The sequence below is a fragment of the Arthroderma uncinatum genome (genome assembly GCF_011692745.1).
Source record: "Arthroderma uncinatum strain CBS 119779 chromosome Unknown scaffold2, whole genome shotgun sequence".
NCBI lineage: Eukaryota > Fungi > Ascomycota > Eurotiomycetes > Onygenales > Arthrodermataceae > Arthroderma > Arthroderma uncinatum.
The window spans coordinates 5,329,734-5,345,310 of NW_022983864.1; the positions used below are offsets into that span (position 1 = coordinate 5,329,734).

The 15,577-nt window shown below is 48.7% G+C and overlaps 4 protein-coding genes across 4 annotated transcripts; 2 read left to right on the forward strand and 2 right to left on the reverse strand.

Annotated features, from left to right (window-relative positions):
• Positions 1-175: 175 nt before the first annotated feature.
• On the forward strand, positions 176-1,858 carry GIQ15_03560 (uncharacterized protein; the record flags this gene model as incomplete). Its single annotated transcript, XM_033550977.1, has 1 exon — positions 176-1,858. One exon carries the CDS (start codon positions 176-178, stop codon positions 1,856-1,858), a length of 1,683 nt encoding a protein of 560 aa, XP_033408138.1.
• Positions 1,859-5,004: 3,146 nt separating this feature from the next.
• Positions 5,005-6,874, reverse strand: GIQ15_03561 (MFS transporter; the record flags this gene model as incomplete). Its single annotated transcript, XM_033550978.1, has 4 exons — positions 5,005-6,182; positions 6,246-6,302; positions 6,360-6,725; positions 6,778-6,874. The coding sequence occupies 4 exons, from the start codon at positions 6,872-6,874 to the stop codon at positions 5,005-5,007; spliced, it is 1,698 nt and encodes a 565-aa protein (XP_033408139.1).
• Positions 6,875-8,207: 1,333 nt separating this feature from the next.
• On the forward strand, positions 8,208-10,379 carry GIQ15_03562 (uncharacterized protein; the record flags this gene model as incomplete). Its single annotated transcript, XM_033550979.1, has 1 exon — positions 8,208-10,379. The coding sequence occupies one exon, from the start codon at positions 8,208-8,210 to the stop codon at positions 10,377-10,379; it is 2,172 nt and encodes a 723-aa protein (XP_033408140.1).
• A 330-nt stretch (positions 10,380-10,709) lies between these two features.
• Positions 10,710-12,413, reverse strand: GIQ15_03563 (FAD binding domain-containing protein; the record flags this gene model as incomplete). Its single annotated transcript, XM_033550980.1, has 3 exons — positions 10,710-10,798; positions 10,854-11,542; positions 11,812-12,413. 3 exons carry the CDS (start codon positions 12,411-12,413, stop codon positions 10,710-10,712), a joined length of 1,380 nt encoding a protein of 459 aa, XP_033408141.1.
• Between the last annotated feature and the right edge of the window lie 3,164 nt (positions 12,414-15,577).

Sequence of the window (15,577 nt, forward strand, 5' to 3'; positions counted from 1 at the left end):
TGTGAGGCTTGAGGCGTCCAGCTCGGCGATGTAGAGGATGGGTTTGACTTGAAGCTGCGAACAAGTTCGAGAGTTGGTGACGGACCTGGCCGGAGAATTTGGCGCAGAGCCAGGTCACGAGCTTGGCAGAGGGCAAAAAAAAAAGCTACGTCCTGCATCTTGAATATGTCCATGGATGTCCAACGCGCATGCACAACGATTGAACGTCGTACTGTGTGTTTCTTTAAAGCAGGACGCCAGGGCAGAGTCGAGTGAGGCTGGATATACTGTCGCGGGCGTTCGCGCAACCCAGATGTCAGACACTGCAGTTAAACGCCTGCACATCACACCTCTAGACGCCGCAATCCTCGATACGGTGCTACAGCCCTCCATCCGCCATCTCGCCACTGATATCTCATTCCATACGATCGAGACCTATCCGGAGAATAACTACGGCTTTGTCACTCTTCCAGTGGTAGACGCAGACAAGGTTACGAAGAAGTTGAACGGCGCAATCCTCAAGGGCAAGAAGTTCAGGATAGAGCAAGCGAAGCCAGCCCCCACCAGCACCACCACTGCTATCAGCCAGCAAAGATCTGTTGGATCAGCCAGTCGCAAACACCCTGATACACTAGAGAAGGATATCCCTCTCAAACGAAAGGCCACTGAGAATACCATTGAAGGCTACGAGCTCCCGTCGCCGCGGAAAGTAATGCGAGGATGGACCGAACCGCGCGCGTCTCTGGGTAGATCGAAAAAGAAAGACGAAGATTCGAAGAAATCAAAGAAACAGCCCTCGAAATACTCAAACGGCTCCGAATGCCTGTTTCGTACCGTCCCTCCGGCAAATAAGTCTACAAAGTCAAGCAAGAAGCGAGAGGGAGCTGATTCTGTGACAGTCCATGAATTCAAAAAGACAATCAAACATCCAAGCTTTGTGAAGTCTGGAGAAAATGTTGCGCCATCAAAGCTTACTGGTGAATACGTTGAAGGGAAGGGATGGGTAGACCGAGAAGGCAATGTTAAAGAGCAGCCGCCGAAGAGGAGTGAGAGACCACAGGCGCAGTCGTCTACAAAGTCAAAAGAAGCAGTAGCAGTTGTCAAGGCGGATAAAAAGACCGATACCACGGTAGAATCGCCGGTTGCTAGTAGTGAATCAGGATCGTCGGAAGCTGCATCTTCCAGTAGCGACGACTGGACTAGCTCGGAGGGATCTGATGAATCGTCAGAGGCTGAGGAGTCGGATGGTGAATCTTCTGGCACGGGATCATCGTCTAGCTCGGCAGCATCGGATGGTGAAGAGTCTGAAGCTGTGGAACAGGAGCCTCCGGCCGCACCTGTCGAAGAGGTCGCATCGGCGGCCCAAGTTCACCCACTCGAAGCACTATTCAAACGGCCAAAGTCTTCAGGCAGCTCAATTCCGAACCCACACTTGACAATTGATACCCAATTCAGCTTTTTTGGAAACGCCGAAGACTCTGGAAGTGACATTGAAGCACACAACGAAGGCTATACAGAACCGCAAACCCCCTTTACGGCTCTAGACCTGCAGTCTCGGTCCATGCGAAGTTTGGCCCCTACACCTGATACGGCACTTCCCACTAAAATAACATTTTGGGAAAACGACGCGAATGAGGATTATTTACGTGATGACAATGATGGGTTAGATGTGGCGGCCGCTGACAAGGAGCACACTCTCTCTCCGACCAAGCCAGGCGCTAAGCGCGGGAAAGATGGCGCCGATGATAGCGAGTTTGCCCAGTGGTTCTGGGAGAACCGAGGTGATAACAACCGAGCTTGGAAACGGAGAAGAAGGGAAGCAGGCAAGGAGAAGCGCCAGAGAGACAACAAGAGCCATAGCTCTAGGGGTAGACGATAGACAATAGATTACTCTCGGTGACAATGATATCTCAATAACGAATACCATCTTATATGTTTTAAGAGGACTTTACCATATCCCAAAGGCCCTCTGTTTCAGAAAGACGTCCATCACTTGGCCTTCGCCATCCATTATAATATATAGAAGTGCGATGTTGAACTTGGCTGAGGTAACCACTTGCTCACCCTCACGGAATCAACCTGCAAGCCTGGAAGTAGCAATGTATCGCGCCGACCTCTGATCATTAACACCACTCAAGAAAGTGAGTTACGTCGAGCAGACATGGTGCTGGTTGAGCATGGCCTCCTAGAGCCGCCTGACCTCTCCACGGTAATACCGCCTCACGATCTCTATCTTTCTGATAGTAACTAACATTCTCTAGATAATAAACGATCATGACCAGCTTCAACCCACTCCCCAATAGCTGGAAATTGCAACAGAAAGATCCCGGGATTATTGGTATCATCTTATTGCAATGGCAATTGCCCAGCACCGCACAGGAATTCCGCCTACATTAACGAGCGTTCGAGATACCCTAAACCGCGTTCCCGCAATCAGCACAAGGCAAAACCACGATACTGCATCTTGGTTCATCCCCGAGCGAAACACTTTGCATTGGCTCTGTTGCTTCTAGTCCTCCGTCATCCAAAAAGGTGTTCGAGTTCCTTGTACAGTTCTCCCAACGACATAATTTGGATTGCCAGCTGCCCGTTGCTCTTGCAACAGCATTGACTTTTCCTGTGCATAACTACCATGGCACTGCTATTCAATTACCTCTTCCTTTACCTCTTCCTACTAACAATCACGTTCAACAGGGAGTCGATTCTGCCAATTCAACTGCACTAGGCTAGCTAACTATGGACAAAGAGCTTCCTTACTATATGACTCTAAGCTACAGCCCAGAAACGGTTATATTAGCTCTTTGCGGAATGTTCTGGGAGCCCACCGTCCCATACAATAAGTTGAGCCCGTGGCTACACCCTATCTTCGAAGAAATCCCGGAAAACCCAAGTTTTTCTTCCAGTCCTGGGTTCTGCTATGAAATCCTCGCGGTTATTGGAGAATGGATCAATCGTTGAAGATCAAGGTTTTGACAAAATATCTAGCTACAGATCGGACGAAAGCAGTACGGCTTTCATCATGTTGGATACATTATTTCCACGAAGGTCTCCCATCCAAGAGGCGTCTCGGGAAGCGTCGCTTGGTATATTTCGATGGGTGATGATTAACGGCGAAGGAACACCGCCTGAGAACATATACAGAGACGAGTGGCTCCAACTTGAAGATGAGAGTGATAGATAGGCATGTCTGATGACGAAATCAGTGCGAGCCATGCTTCAGGTGAACGAATAAAAGGACTCGAAGAGTGGTTTGACCAACCCATGGTCCCAAGCATTAACAAACATACTTGCATAGAGACGGGTTCCGGTAGCCCGACGGCTCTAGGCTAAAGGTAAGGGCTTAGAGCGCACTAATTAACCAATAAGATAGCGTCTTTATATAGTAGAATAATACAATGCTATACAACCTAGATTTATGTAAAGGCATATATAAGTAGAGGAAAAGACTCTACATGCCGTAAATGGACATGCAAAGCCCGCTGGTTGTACGAGGTCACGTGATGAAACACGAGTTAAGCCTCGCTTATATAATCAGCACCCCCAATATTATCGTCATCCTGGCGCAAACTGGGACGTTGGACGAGACCGAAGCACCTTCACAAGCTCATACAACCCCCAGCCTTTGCGACGATGATACTACGACGGCCTCAGGTTCAACTACTGCTTCTCTTCCTTGTATCGTTGATACCCTTTGTTTCTGCAGCAAGTATGGCTCGCCACCACCTTCCAACTTATGCATTTACTAACGACCTCAACCCGTTTGCCTAGAGCCAACATCCTTCTGCAAGTGTACGTGCTGGACAAACAGCACCATCATACCGCTTGGTCCGCCGGGGACTGTTGCGCCTTTGGACCCGCGAGACAGCCTGTCGTTTCGGGATTTCCTCGGCGCCAGAAACAATGAAGTAGCTTCGCCCGAAGCAGAGGAAGATGGCGACCACAGCAACGATGGGACGAAAGACCACGGAGGCCGAAGCTGCAACGACTGCAACAGGAAGTTCTGTCTAGATCAGCATCTGCCGAAGTGCAAGGGGGCGGTGGAAGAGAATGTCTTTACTACTTGTTTCCGTGAGTGCTGGGTTCATGAGAGGCTGGAGGAGGCCGGTGGCTGGAAGAATGTTGCTAACTTTGATGAAACTTGACAGAGCGGGATTCGAACAAGGACAAGGCTGTTGTATTCATATTTATCATTGCGACTTCTAGTTTGTTGGCGTGGGCTGCAGTCAAGCCGTGGGCCGAGGTGTGGATTCAGGTATGTTCTGACAATTCAGCGCTGATACGTATGGTGTCCTTAACGAATACTTACGTCAAACAGAGATTTAGAGAGAGGCGTTCCTATCTCCCTATCTCGTCAGAGGCGGAAGGTAGATAGTCATGTAGATCATGATCTTAGCTGTGACATTGGGTAGGTATATTTCGGTGGCAAGGTGAATTGGCGCTTTTTGGGTGTTATATACGACGAGAATGCAAGTCGCATTTTACTTTGTTATATTTGGCAACGACTACTCGCAGCGAATATCTCACGTGCATAACGTGTAATGTCATTGGAGCTGTTTTTATATATGTATTGATGTGGATAAACATGACCAAGATACCCATGAGTTTGTCTTGAGATGCAATGCAAGCTAGCTACTTTGGATGCTGGTATTAATATAGTGAATGCAATTTATTCCGATGTATTCACAAAGTCATCTTGAAATATAATAGGAACAGAACAAGAAGAAGCAGCAACATATGTGACTAAATTTAGAAATTTAAACCCAGGTTCCAACATCTTTGAAATTTAAATGGACGATCATGACGCCGAAGAATTGCAAGGCTAAATAAAGTGAAAGACGTCATACCGAAAACCGACTGTTCTCAAATCTTGCGGATAAGATATAAATGGAGGATACATTGAACGGTGAGGAGTCTGATGTATAATGGATGAGAACCGAGAAAACACTGACGACCCTGGTACGGAGAGAGACTGTAGAATTCGTAGAAGGAGGAATGTTCAGGAGTGCCCTTGGATGAAGGTTGAATTTATACCAAGGGCTCACGTTCACGCTCGCCAGCGTCATCTTCCACGTGAACATGGATGACCGGGGGATGTGGCTCCACGTGTCGAGGGAAACATGGCGGGCGAGCCAGTATAGAAACCGTAGTATGCGGTTTACCTCTCATAAACCAAAGTTGCATGGCTCCAAAGATGGCCACCAAGCTGCTAGCCCACCACGCAATTCCGGTGAATCCAACGCGAGTACCAACGGTGTAAATGTATCCGGCGATTGGTGGGGCAAGGGTGCGACAAGCGGCGCCGGCGGATGCAGCGAGACCATTGATTTTTCCGAGAACGGCGTAGGAAGGGCTCGCTTGCTTGATCAATATTAAGAGTACCGGATAGGCTAGGATGGAGAAGAGGTTTCTGATTGTAAGGCATGTGTAGATGCCTGGGTATAAGAAGTTCGTTGGTAGGAAGGCCAGGAAAGGAACAATGAAGTATGCCACTGGGTGGAGGACGGTGACAAGAACGAAAACGCTCCAGACGCCAAGCCATTCCGTGAGAATGGGAAAGACGACGGCCTGGATTACTAGGGCAATGACTCCGTTTATGGCCATGATTAATCCGACGGTTTGGGTTGTTAGACCTAATCCTCCTGGGATATCAAGAGGGGAAGAAACAGGGTGATTTATGATTCCGTCTCGGTCATCCTGGAGGAAAATGGGGAGTAGATGGTCATATGTCATGGAGTGGTAGGTGAATATTCCCAAAGCGACGATGAGCATCGTCACACGCTTTGTGAAGACTTTGTCTGAACCCGGGGTAGGAAAGGGCTTCCCGTCTGGCCTGAGATACCATTCCTCGTCCTCGTGCATGTCAACCTCATTGAAGGTGCCATAGGACTTGGCGGTCAAGTCTGCACCAGCATGAGCGGTGGAACCAGCCGTGGCTACGGCGTAAAGATGGGTACCGAACCCCTCATTCTCGTTCTCATTCTCATCCTCATCGGTATGTGGCTCAGTATTTTCAGCTCGAATATACTGCGGTTGGTGGTCGGGATGCGTTTCATCCAGGAACAGGTACCCAGCAATGATACTGATAAAGAGTAGCAATGAACATATTATGTTAGGGAGCAGGTAAGGAAAGGTACCAAATAAGCCTGATTGAGGAAACAGCGAAGGGAAGGATTTAGAGGGCTGCGCAAAGGTACCTCCAATCGCTGGTAGAAGTTAGCAGTTACTGTAAAGGCAGATTTAGATAAGAACCAAAAGAATGAGATTACCTGGGCCTATTATCGTGCCGATAGACCAAACAAATGGTAGGACAGCGTATGCTCGCGCTATATAAACGGTTCGTTAGCATGTAGTTGTTATGTCAATATCAGTGGGTGTCTTACGCTCATGTTCTGGTTTCTTGACCACTTCCCCAACCATGGTCTGGATGACGCCAACGTTGCCATTTAGAAGTCCGCCGACAACTCTGCCGAGGAGAGCCACCCAGAAGTTTCGGGAGAACCCAACAATCATCAGGGATAGGACAGTACCCGCGCATCCTAAGAGGAGGACAGGTTTGCGGCCAACCCTGTCTGAAAGGCTCCCCCAGAACATTCCAGTCAGGCTCTCCGCCAAGGCGAAGGCCGAAATAATGATTCCGGCGAAGAAGGATGCATTACTCTTGTCTCCGATGTTGAAATCCTTAACCATAACCCATGAATACGGGAAGATGGAAGTCAACGCGATCGGCTCTGCGAAGCGACATATCGCTGGGAGAAGTTAGCCGTGGTGTCACCAGAAGGGGGGAATAACGAGACCAACCTAGGATGAAAAGCTGAAGAGTCGGGAAAGCGTCGTCGGCCGGAGTAGAAGTCGGAGGAGAAGTGTGATGGTGTCTTGCCTGACGTGTTAATCTCATGGTTCTATATATTCTAATCTGGTTCTTACGGCAGTCCTCCCAACCAACCCCAGTCCCTCTTTCAACCAAAATACCTGTTGTAAGTTGAGATTGAAGACGAGATACTGCAAGCTATCGATAGAAAGCCAATATAGAAGTAAGATTGAGGAAAATGTGCCAGCGGTGGCCAAATATATCAGTTGAATATGGATGGGGAGGGGAGAGGTGTCGTCAGGCTCTTCTGTCACGTCCCGTCTGTGGTCAACGGTTTATGTTCACAAGTCGCTGCTTGGGCCGGTTTACAACGACCGCAGCAGGTAGACGAGAGACCAGAAACGCTGAGAGTTCCAAGAGTGAGTTGTGTCCGTTGTGTCTGTTGTGTAGCGTGGAGTTGAAGGTTGAAGTGGGAAAGCCGAAGGTCAGGAGAGGGAGAGGAGGGAAAAGTGTGATCACAAGTGGCGGTCTGCCTGGCTCCGGCAACCCCTAGAACGGAAGATCCTAGGGCTAACATATATTACTGGGCGAAAGTCACGGCGTACTCTGGTACATCCATCGGTACATGGTACTGCATAGTGTTGCTTCCTTGCTACCCGATGGAGCGGGAAACTTGGCCCGGCGATGTTGCTGGTGGAGAGGACGGCTCTGTACATGGTACGGCGGTTGCAGTCTCCCAGCTCGCCGTCGAGGCCACGCATCAGCAGCCATTGAAGATCTCCCGCCGTCAACGGCTGCAATTGGAGTTGGATGAGCTGGCGGGCAGGTTGATATCTGGCCCATGAATCCCCGGCCAGACGCAGAGGAAAAAGCAACTATGCGCTTGAGGTCGAAAGTACGCGGAAAACAAAGCCAAAAAAGGCAAAGATGCCGAAAAGGGCAAAAAGGGCGGCGGATATAAGGTTTATGCTTACTTAAACGTAAACGCCAAGGCATGACACGTGATATAGATATGGTAATTTATATGTATTAGGTTGGTATTATTTACAGTACATATCCCACTTTCCGCTTATGTCAGCCATTATGTCATCCATTATGTTATCTCTTTGTTTACTCCGTTGCCGGGGCAAGGTCAAAACACCGAAGCTGCTATTCTTTAGCACCGCACAGTGAAGATTTACATACATTCCACGCAAGGAAGCCTTGGACAGTATCTTCTGTTGATTAAAAGAAGATATCTACAACGTTTACGCTGTTTGAGATTTTATGATATTCTGTCTAGATCGCTCGATGCTGGCACATTAGCAAGGGATTAAAGCTTTATCTCTGACCTCCAAAAATATAAACATACCGAGAGCCGACCATGGCAAGCCCACTGTCACCTCTGTCACCCTCAAGGCTCAATAGTCGCCCATCACAGATGCAGTCGCTTGCTTCACCACTGGCAAAAAGCACTATGGGGGATATCGACGACCTGTGTTACGATGAAAACACAACTCCATCAAAACAAACCAGCAACTCTCCTGTTTTTGAGATCCACGAAGACTATCAGGACCAGTCCGGTTTTCAAAACCCGCCCAGCTCCCCCTTTCAAGACTCCATTCATATCGAGTATACAGATCAGCTTCCTGAAAACCACACCCCTACCGAAGCCATTACGGTCGAAGAGGACCACCATTCAGACGATTACACTCGAGATACAGACCAAGATGGCACCGGGATTGATGTGGACATGAATTACGCATATGACAAGCTACATCAAGAACAGCCAGCTAATAAGATCGAGATACACGTCGATTGTGACGAGGAAGATAGGCAGATTATCGAGCCACGGTCTACTCGGCATTCTTTGGCTACCGTTGTTGAGGAGAATAATCACGAAAACATGAGCATTGTACGCCATCAAAATGAAGGCGAAGACTCCATGTGCAACAGCAACCTCGGAGACGACAGCATGGGCGACCATACAAGCCTCAGCGCCTTTTCAGCAGTTCCCAACGCCGATATGACCCTTTTCTCCAAACTCAGACACGAATCACCACTTAAAACGATACCTAGTCTGCGTGAACACATCTCTCAGACGACTCCTAGATCTGCAAAACGAGCGTCGAACAAGCGAGACTCCGAATTAACGTATGGGCAACAAGAGTGTGCCTCTACCTTCTCTACCACTCCAGTACGGAAGTACATGCGCGTGGATGACGGCGCCAACCTATTAGACTTTACAGATCAGATGAACGTGCTAGCGAACGGATCACGGGCGGATTTGGCATCCCAATCTCCTTACAGATCCCGACGTAACTCGACGAGGAGGCCTGGCGGGGATTCCAGATCACCTAACAAACTATCACTGCTGGATTTCGATATACCACCTCCTCCTACTCCTCGATCTATACCATCTATCACCCCTAGGGAGCTGGAGTCCCTGAAATCATCCTTCCTATCACAGATATCATCATTGAAAGCCACCTTGAACGGAAGAGATGCAGAGGTTGCGAGCTTAAAGGAGTCTGTATCCGATGCTGAACGCCGCGTCGGGGAGGCATTGGAGCAGGTGAGAAATGAGGCTGCTCGAAAGGATGCCCTCGAAGCGGAGCTGCATGAATGGGAGAGGCGAGGCCAGGAGATGGAAGACGTATTGAGAACGGTCAAGGCGGAAATGACTGACGGGGAAAGTGAGAGGGAGAGGCTCGCCCAGAGAGCAGAGGAGGCCGAGAGGTCACGAGAGCAGCTGGAAGGAAAGATGGTGGAGCTGGAAAGTCAGCTTTCAGCTGCACGACGCAGTGGAACCGCCGATACAGAGGGCTCGGCACAGCCAAGTAAGGGTAACACGAGTAACTCAGATGAGACTGCCAAAGAAGTGCAGGATGCTGTTGAAAGAGTCGCTCGGGAACTACATACCCTATACAAAGGGAAGCATGAGACTAAAGTTGCTGCCCTGAAGAAGAGCTATGAAGCTCGCTGGGAGAAACGCGTTAAAGAAGGAGAATCAAAGCTCAAGGATGCCCTGCAGAAAATCCACCACCTTAAATCCGAGCTCAGTGAAGTCAAATCTAGGCTTGCTGATGAAGAGACGACCCCGGGAGATGCCACGATGCTTCGAGAAAACGAAGGCCTGGAAGCTGAGAGAAGAGTCCTAGAGGCGCGAATCAAGGGGCTCCAGCAAGAAATGATATCCCTCAAACAGGATAGCGAAGCCCTGCGCTCAGAACTCAAAGCCGAAAGGGCAGAAAAAGGAGAGCTCGTAGCTGTGGTGGATGAGTGGTTACAGATGCAGCAGGAGGTCCAGCCAACGCCAACGTCGTCTGAGAAACCATCAACACCACCTTCTGAGGATTACAATTATGAAGAAAGAACTGAAAGAGTGCCTGTATCACAACCAACTCCAGCTGCTGGTAATAGCGGCATTCCTCCCAGGGCCTCAGCCACTACGCGACCTCGACAGCTTCCACAGAGCCATACCCCTAGAATACCACGATTCGGGGCTCCAGCTGGCACTAAGAGTGCTAATAGTAGCATAGCTGTCGGAAGAACGCCAGGGCGTAGCGGAATTATGAGCTCAATTGAGAGAATGGGACGAGGGGGTAATTGAGTGCAAAACTGGGAGCCGCGGCCTTACCCTGTACAGTGCTAATGATGAATTTGTTGACAGCTTTTTTTCCCTTTTTTTCTCTTTTGATGTTCATGAGTGCTGTTATTATGTTTTTCGTTTATGTTTTTTATGACTTGCCCTTCGTTTAGATACCTCAAAGCAATGGAATTGACATGTTTAAATGATTAATTATTTTTTGATGTATATGTAAAGTTGTGCGGTGTGCCCTAGCGGTACAATGATATGAGGGGAGATATATACAGGATAAGAAGCATCTTCGATCTCTGATATCTTACAAACTTCAGTCCTTTCGGCAGCCTTCGAGGATGTTCATGCCTCCTTGTCAAAAACCTTGCGTGTTTCATCTGCAATATTATACGAGAACACCTCCTTCATCCACGCCGGCGCCGGAAGGAAGTCTAGATGATACATTAGTATAATACCTAATACTTTGAATGCTGAGGTGTAACTTACTCATAATGAAGAGCATCAGATACATAAACCACTCCTGGAAAAGAGAGAGGTCACGCTTCTTGTTCTGGAATTGCCGTGTTCGGTCAATAATAGCTTTCACTCGAGGCATTCTTATTTCCATGAACTTCTTCGCAGCCCAGGAAATACTCGTCTTTCGGGATTGGACTTCGCTCTCCTCCAAAGATTGTCCTGCCTTGTTTAAGCTATGTGCTAGCAGCATCGAGAAACACTCTACGTCCTCCATAGCCTGCGATACTCCTTGTCCGGAGGTAGGCGGTAGAGCATGAGCTGCATCCCCAATCAGAACAACCCCATGTCTCTCCCACGTTGGCAACGGCGGCGTAGTCCATACAGGATACATATTCTGTATTTCAGCCATGGCAAGTATCTTCTGGACAACGGGACTCTTCCATGATCCATGTCTTGTTTTCACATCCTTAAGCACAACCGCCATATCGATGGATTTTGTGTCGGGACATTCTTTGATTTCGTATGTAGACCACCACATGACTGAGTTGCCTGGCTTCAGTACGCCTTGGGGTATGTGACGATTTGTCTCGTTCTCGTCACTGTTTGTATAGCAGTAGCCGAAAAATCCATTTCCGCCAAAGACCAAGTTCATGATTCCGGGCTCCATTAGCTCATGGAGTTCGTGGGCTGGAACGAATCCGCCAACGCCTATGACTCCCCTAGGTATGTGATTAGCCATGGAAGTATGTCAAACAAAGAGTATGGGGTATCATAAGTGCTTAAAGGCTTCTAGATATTATGAAAAACCTGGTAAATATATCCCTTTTGTATCTGATAACTAATGACACTTCAGCTTGTCTCGACTCTAACTCATCCTTAAGCTTACCTTGTAAAAAGGGAGCTTTCGCTATCCAACCCTCGAACAAAATGATAGGACCCCTTAAGCACTTATAATAGAAGCGTTCGTATAATAAATAAAGACACTCACTCGTAATGTGGCGGATACCTGTCCTTCTTATCCTCCGGAAACAGAGCAGACTTGGTTATGCTCTTCAGGCCGTCTGCTCCCAAGACGAGATCCGCTTCCGCATCCGGACTGCCGTCGGCAAACTTGATAACATTACGTCCATCTAAGTTTGCAACAACTGCGGATACCCGTTTATTGACGACGATGTCATCAGGTACGCGATCCCGAAAACAACGCCATAGGGCATGACGGCTCAGCGAGACAGAATTGATCTTAGGTTCCGAACCAGTGGCCTCCATTCTCATGAGATTCCATCCCTGGGAGCTTTTCATCTGCTGATATGCGTAGGGGTATCCTGTTTTAGCGATATTGTGAAATATATCTTCGTCCAGTCGTTTGACGCAGCCTAAACCGTTTGGGCCAATGGCGAGCCCAGCACCGACGACAAAGCTTGCAGAATGGGTTTTGCCATCGTAGTTTTGCGGAGACGTTGCGGAGGTCTCGTATGCCTCGTAAATGGTATATTCATGTTCGCCTTCAGACTCAAGGACCGGGAGTCGCTTTTTCAAGGCGAGATAGGCAGCGCAGCCACTGAGGCCAGCACCGATTATTGCTATCTTCATCGTGGCAAGGATGATATTGCAAGTCAAGACAGATGCATAGTAAATCAAACTAGATGCTTACTCTTATAATTTTCCAAGGTCGAGCGCTTTATGTAGTGACGTGAACAGCACACGTTGGTGCCTGGGAGGCCAGAATATGGCTGCCTTTGGTACGAGGACAAGCTGAGTTCTCACAACTATAATAGCTAACTAACTACCTCTTCCGGGTTAGCGCAGGAGGCTTATCTCCATGACTTAGCCAGGCTTCAGTTATATACTCTCGTTGACGGTATAAAGTAATAGAATCATCGAGTAAATATTGTAAAACCCGAAATATCACTAAAAATGCAAAGTTCACGTCAACAAAACATAGGAAACAACGGAAAAGTTACCTAAACAACATCAACCCTTGTCCAAAAACTACCTTTCAAAAAAAGAGCGGATATCACAAGAAGGGAACAAATAATCCCCCAGCAGGTAACTCACACACCACGCAATTTTCATCGATATAAGACCGCTGCTCCTTGCCCCAATCTCTCGGATCGTCATCATGGCCACATCACCAGATCGAAGGCACACCCACTGCAACCTCCACTCATACTTACACCTCGTAAGAATCTCCAGGTGACACCCAGACACAGCTTTCCAGTATGGAAACCCTTTCTGGATGTCATCAAACACCGTACAAGCATGGCCTGGAGTATAGTCCTCCGAACGCCACATAGTGTCAAATTTTGATGTCTTATCAAATGTTGACGCCAACTATCTCGCAAACAATGTCGTCCCCGTCCGCGTAAGCCCAATTATATCTCACGACCTCCGCAAAATGACGCTGCTGTATTAGGCTGGATATTCTCGAACATCACCGGACACACAGCGACATAATCCTCCTTCTCGAGTGTACCATCTGCATATGTAAGGAACACCCATTTACCGTGGAGCTTCCTGACAGCTTTACCTTTCCGTTCCCCTTCGAAATCCCGACACGTCCTCCTTCACGCGGATGAAATCTCGACTTCCACTACCGAAAACACTCCTTTTCCTCTGGGTATATTGGTATCCTCCCCGCCACTCAAAACACTTCGTCAAGAACCCAGTCGATAGCTAGATAGCTAATAGAGAAGATAGAAGAGATAGGGCTCAACCTTCTCTCTTTATACCATATGTATCCTGGAGACTGGACAAGTATCAACACACCACCATTGACAGTCATGCAACTTCCTGTGGCTTGGCATACGCCATCGTGCAGAACTCTCGGATCGCCCTTCCTAATGGCGTAGTAATTTGTGATAGAAATCTGCAGTCTCAGCGCTCACACCTGAGACTAGAGACAGTATACTAATCAGCCCTCGCATCCATGGGATTACGGCTTCGATACCATCTCCGGATGCAATTGCGGGAGTCCAAGTCAACTTATCGCTTGAGCTAGCCATGACAAGCCACTGTACGGTAACCCGCGACGTTGATATGGCTGAAGAGAGTGACGATCTGAGTCCGTCGTCGTCACAATTTTAGAAGGCCAGTGATAGGCCCCTGGATCCATTTGCTTCCAAGGAGAATTGGCAACGTCTAGAACGATAAAGACACCCGAATCTCCAAACGCACATCCTTGACGTAAGGATCGCCAAAATAGCCTCCGATAGTTGGTATCACGGTGTTGCCATCAGCGCATAGTGCATATGCCTCTCTAAATTCGCCCAATTCCTTATAAAAAGAACTTGACGGTACAAGAGACGCGGTGTCCGATATAAGTACAGTCGTTGTTTCAGTTGAAGGGAATTATGTTATCGTCGAAGCTGACCGAGGCTGGTATATCGCCGACTGTAATTGACCGGTGGCGTCAATATATACGCGAAGACGGCCGTGGTCAGAGTGCTCGGGCGACTGACATCTGCCGTGCTCGACGCCGTCTTCCCTGCGCGCATAAATCCTACATGAACGCCAGGACAAGGACCGAGTCTGTATGCGCGGCATGGAAGCATGATTCCGGTGGAGTTTCCGATCTCGCCGTAGCAATTGCCCTTCCGGGACTAGAGCACGCGTCTTGGTCAGCTGCCGAATTTGGACCGAGCCGACTTCATCTTCCTACTTTCAACGACAACTTGTATACGCTACGACATTGTGACGGCGAGACAGAGAGACAGCGAGACAGCTAGCAAGTTCGCGCTTCTGCAGCTCGTACGGCGACTCGTGCGAGAGATGTTCATTTGCGACCGGCCTTGTTCGACAGGGGAGACACCAGGCCAACGACAGAACGACAGGAGATAACGGTAGAGCACAGCATGCTGGGTATACTAGCTACAAACGGAGTCATTCAGTACTCGCGTCAGTCTGTCTGGAAATGTCAGTCTATATCGAATCTCTCAGAACGGTGCCGTGATCCGAGCAAGGTTGAAACAGAGCTCGAAGAAAGGCCGAAAACCCTCGTATTGCGGAAAGCCTAAGCACTGCCATTTGCCATTGGCCACCAATCAGACTCAGTGGTACCGCCGGAGGTTTCGCCGTTAATTTACTCACTGACCGCCGCCGCTCCTATAACGGCGCTGGCTTCGGCCTTTCGAGACTTGCAAAAGTGAGCTTGTTGTTGAATGGACCAGGATGGACGATCGGAGCCGCTCTCCGCCCTTTGATAGAGCGTTAGGGCTCATGACCTCGCCCGTCAGGATATAGAAACTTGCCCCGGTCTCGAAACTAGTCGATACTAACTCCACGAGGCGTGGCATCGATGCATGGATGTGGAGCTTAGTCGTACAAGGTGGCATGCAACTCCACGTCAAGCTTGCCTGTGACCACTTGACATTTTTCATGTCCGATCCATGGACATGCTGCAAGTTAGAGCCACCACTCATTTCCAAACAAGATGTACCAGGTAGGCTCAAGGGGAACTTAAAAAAGACTACTCCGTATGGTTGACGTTTTGGGTTCGGCAGAGCGTCTGTTCCTTGACCTGGATGGAATTCAAAAACATAACATTAATATATGCTGCAGGATAGCTTTGACAGTTTCCGAGTTTGCGGGAACTTCGGCAGTACCGATCCATTTCTCCTCTATATATACTTCTCCTTGACTTCTTAGGTCAATAGTCAGCTTGGCCGACGCTCTCGCTCTCGCCTGCCTAGCTGGAATCTGCCGTGCCAGATACCCCCAAGCTCGGCCCAGGAACCTCCCCAAGCAGACTACAGTTT